This window comes from Ovis canadensis, chromosome 12 (genome assembly GCF_042477335.2).
Source record: "Ovis canadensis isolate MfBH-ARS-UI-01 breed Bighorn chromosome 12, ARS-UI_OviCan_v2, whole genome shotgun sequence".
Taxonomy (NCBI): Eukaryota; Metazoa; Chordata; class Mammalia; order Artiodactyla; family Bovidae; genus Ovis; species Ovis canadensis.
This window is the reverse complement of record NC_091256.1, coordinates 78,429,571-78,433,558: the sequence shown is the minus strand read 5'-3', so window position 1 is coordinate 78,433,558 and position 3,988 is coordinate 78,429,571. Positions and strand designations below refer to the sequence as shown.

Genomic DNA, 3,988 nt, shown 5'->3' with positions numbered 1-3,988 from the left:
TCACAATGTTATTTAGAAATCTGGATTTGTGTAGTCCTCATGGATACAGGAGTGTTGATTCTATGCCCTCAGTACACAGAGCTAGAACACATATATATGTGTACTTGAATATACACATGCACACTACTAGGTAGGTAGAAGATGAAAGAGAGATAGACAGATTATAGATAGATGATAGATAGATAATTTAATAGAACAGAGCTAGAAAATGTATATATGTGTGTTTGTATCTATACAAGCACACTGCTAGGTAGGTAGAAAGATGATAGACAGATAGATTACAGATAGATGATAGATAATTTAATAGATATAGAACAAACCATGGGTTCACACTGATACCTCAAATCCCAATCCAAAATCACTTCCCCCACTACAGACTACACTACTGTCAACAGTTGTGAGAAGCCAGACTTCTATTATTCTGTTAGCATAACACAGTAACAAACTGATAACCAACAACACTGCAAAATAACAATCCTACTGAATAAGAGTTCAACATCTGTGTACAGTTCTTTTGGCATTTATTCTAAGGTTAAGTTTTCAAAATGCTGTATCAAAAAGTTACTTGGCCTCATTGTCCCTCACCTTCAATGTGGTTCAATTTTTCATCTGAAACAACTTAGTTTCACTTTTTTTTCTATTTGTATTCCATTTTAGATTCCCCTCATTCTTATTGGTTTTACTTTTCTTTGTGGCTTCCATTTGAGTATGTAAGATATTAGTGTGATTATGAGAGTCAAAACGGCATGAAAATTTATACTTGGAGAGGAGTCACTCTCTCATCCCCAGTCCTTCATTCCTGATCAGTCCGGTAGATATCCAACCTTATTTGCTTCTTGGCTTTTCCTTCTTGTATAGAAGGAAAAAAATTTTTCCAATATTTTGGAAAAATAAATAGATGCACATCTATTTTCCTGTATCTCCTTTCCTGTACAAAAGATCGCATATTACGGACTGCTTACAATTTTTTTTTAAAAGGCTTAAAATGTATTTTAATAAGTTCATGTTGCATTATTTCATTTCTCAGAAAAACTTCAAAGGTATTAGGGACAAATCAAACATGGTACACCAATAAAAAATGCACAGCATAACTACCTAAGATAGGCAAAGCTAAGAGCTACCGTCTGACATTCAGCATACAGCAACCCTGTTCTCAAGATTGTACTAGGCCTATCAAAGCTGTGAATGGCAACATCACAGACACAAAAGGGCCATTTCTGGGTTGTCCTTACCCAAGAAAAAGATGGAGGCAAGTTTAACACAAGATTTTTTAAAGATACATTAAATGAAAATCTCTAAGAGAAAATGTCTTCCTTGGGACATGAAAGGGTAATATATGGGACATAACAGAACCGTATGTATGTTGTCTGTGACCTCTGTGGACATGTGCCTGAATTCCCACCTGGGAGTGATTGGAACAGTGGGGCCAAGGTCATTGGGGGATGTTTCGTTTTTGTGGTATATGTGGCAGGATCTCTGGGGTAAGACAGTGCACTAAGTCGTGTCCAACTCTTGTGACCCCATGGACTGTAGCCTGCCAGGCTCCTCTGTCTACAGGATTCTCCAGGCAAGAATACTGGAGTGGGTTGCCATTTCCTTCTCCAGGGGATCTTCCTGACCCAGGAATCGAAATCAGGTCTCCATCATTGCAGGCAGATTCTTTACTGACTGGGGTGGGGGGGGGGGCTCAAGAAAGCAAATAGAACAGGGTGGACAAAAACTGGAATGATTAAGATTAATGGGGGCTCTAATTGGATCCATTTTGCCATGGCTCCCTGGCCCTCGCAGGCTCTCAACAATCACATGAGATTTTAGGAATGCACCACACAGAATTGATTGGTGAAAGGATATACCACATAGAACTGATTTGTTAAATATCACCCCTCCCTTACCCTCTGCCTCCAACATACTCCCTAGAGTACTACAGGCAGGGAAGACCTAAACTATTGGGAGGAATCCCTAACACTTTTCCAGAGTAGAATTCGGCTAAGTCCAAAAAGGGTCCTTCTTTTAAGGGTTTTGGGAAACTAGACACTGCAATTTTATTAGTATCGGCGACGTTTGTTTGGAGCAAATTCAGCTCCAGGAGCTGCATGGTTGAATGCAGGAGGGGTTCCACCAATTGCTCCAATTCCTTCCATTGTAGCAGCTTGGCCAAACCTTTCAGTTGTTGGTGGGGTCAATCCCAAGGTTCCATCTGGCATCATAGTGGCTGGTCCTGGAGGAGCTGGGGTACCAGCTGGCACAGGAGCAGGGGGCATGGCGCCTCTGTTGTTTATGCCCATAGCACCTCCCATAGCCATCTGACCCATCCGTATCTCCTGCTCTCTCGCATCAGGGAAGGTTCCCTTGAATCCTTCCTGCTGTCGTCGCATCATTTCTTCTTGTTGCCGCCGCATCTCTTCCTCTCGGCGCCTGCGCTCCTCCTCCTGCCTGAGCTCCAGCTGCTTTCGTTTTTGCACTTCTTGATTGTGCAGCTCTTCCATCCTCCGAAGTTCTTCTTGGCGCCTCATCAAATCCTGCCTCATCAGCATGACCTGGTGCTCATGGCGAGCAGCCTCCATTTCCATCTCCAGCTTCTCACGAGCTTCCTTGATGTTTCGGTCCACTTGGTCCTGCTGCTGCTTTTCCATCTCAATAAGTGCCTTCCAGCGCATGGCATACTCATACTCAAAGGAGCCAGGCTGTGCAAATCTGGGTGGCTGTTCTCGCTCTTTGTGAAATTGCTGATTCTTTATAACCAGCTTCTCTGGGAGTCCCTCTTCATCATCTAACTGGTCCATGGGCTCCACAGTCACAGGTCGAGGAAATGTGGTTAGCAGGAAGGAGCCTTCACTGCATCTGTCCAGAGCTTTTCGAGCAGCTGGCTTCCCTGAGAATTCAACAATGCCTTTTCCTGAGGGCCTGCCTCGATCATCCACAATGACTACAGCCCTCTCCACCTGGCCGAACACAGAAAAGGCCTCCTCCAGCAGTTCATTGGACACATACTGAGGAAGGTTTCGGACTGTAAGGGATGCACTATGGCAGGCAAAGCGCACACGCAGCTGCTTTCCACGGAGTGGCATGTTGTCCAGTTCTACTTTGGCAATCTCCGCTAGGGTTCGTGTTTCCAAGCGGATAAAGCCAAAGCCCTTGTCCTTATGAATGAAGACTTCGCCTGCCTTCCCATATTTCTCAAACAGTTTCCTCATCTCCTCCTCAGTGATGTCAGGAGGAAGATTGCCCACAAACAGCCGACTACGCTGGGTGAAGGTCTTCTCTCCTGGTTTCCTAAAATTCTTCAGGTCAATAGTCAAGCCTTCATTCTGGCTGCTGGCTTGCTGCCCATTTGCAGGCATTGGTGGAGGTGGTGGCTGCTGCTGTTGCTGCTGGTGGTGCTGCTGATGGTGATGTTGATGATGCTTCCTTGGAGTGTGGTTTTGTTTCTCCAAGTTAAAAGTTTTATTGCTCTGCATCTTTGTACCCCTCACCGACTGTTTTCTGCTCAGAGTAACGGCGACGCTACACGGCCTTTACCGTCCCGAGAAAAGCTGCTTACAATTTTTATCCTGCTTCTCTCACTAAGTAATATATCCTGAAAATCACTCCATATAAACCTTAAAGATCTTTCTCTTTTCAACTTCCAAAATACTTCATGTACTACTTTTTATTTAAACAATCTCCTATAGATGAACACTTATTTTGTTTCCAATACTTGTACCAGTTTACATTTCAGGGCTTCCCGGGTGGCTAAGATGGTAGAGAATCCACCAGCAGTGCAGGAGACCTAGGTTTGATCTCAGGGTTGGGAAGATCCCCTGGAGAAAGGTGTAGCAACCCATTCCAATATTCTTGCCTAGAGAATCCCCATGGACAAAGGAGCCTACCGGGCTACAGTGTTGCAAAGAGCCAGACATGACTGAGCGACTAAGCACAGCACAACGTATGAAAGAACCAGTTACTCACATCTTGCTAACAAAATATGTTGCCGAGCTTTAAAAATTTT

The 3,988-nt window shown here is 44.0% G+C and overlaps 1 protein-coding gene across 1 annotated transcript; it reads right to left on the bottom strand.

The window, feature by feature from the left end:
• Positions 1–964: 964 nt before the first annotated feature.
• On the bottom strand, positions 965–3,528 carry LOC138416156 (non-POU domain-containing octamer-binding protein). The gene has a single exon (XM_069544945.1). It carries the CDS (start codon positions 3,456–3,458, stop codon positions 2,046–2,048), a length of 1,413 nt encoding a protein of 470 aa, XP_069401046.1. The 5' UTR covers positions 3,459–3,528; the 3' UTR covers positions 965–2,045.
• Positions 3,529–3,988: the final 460 nt, after the last annotated feature.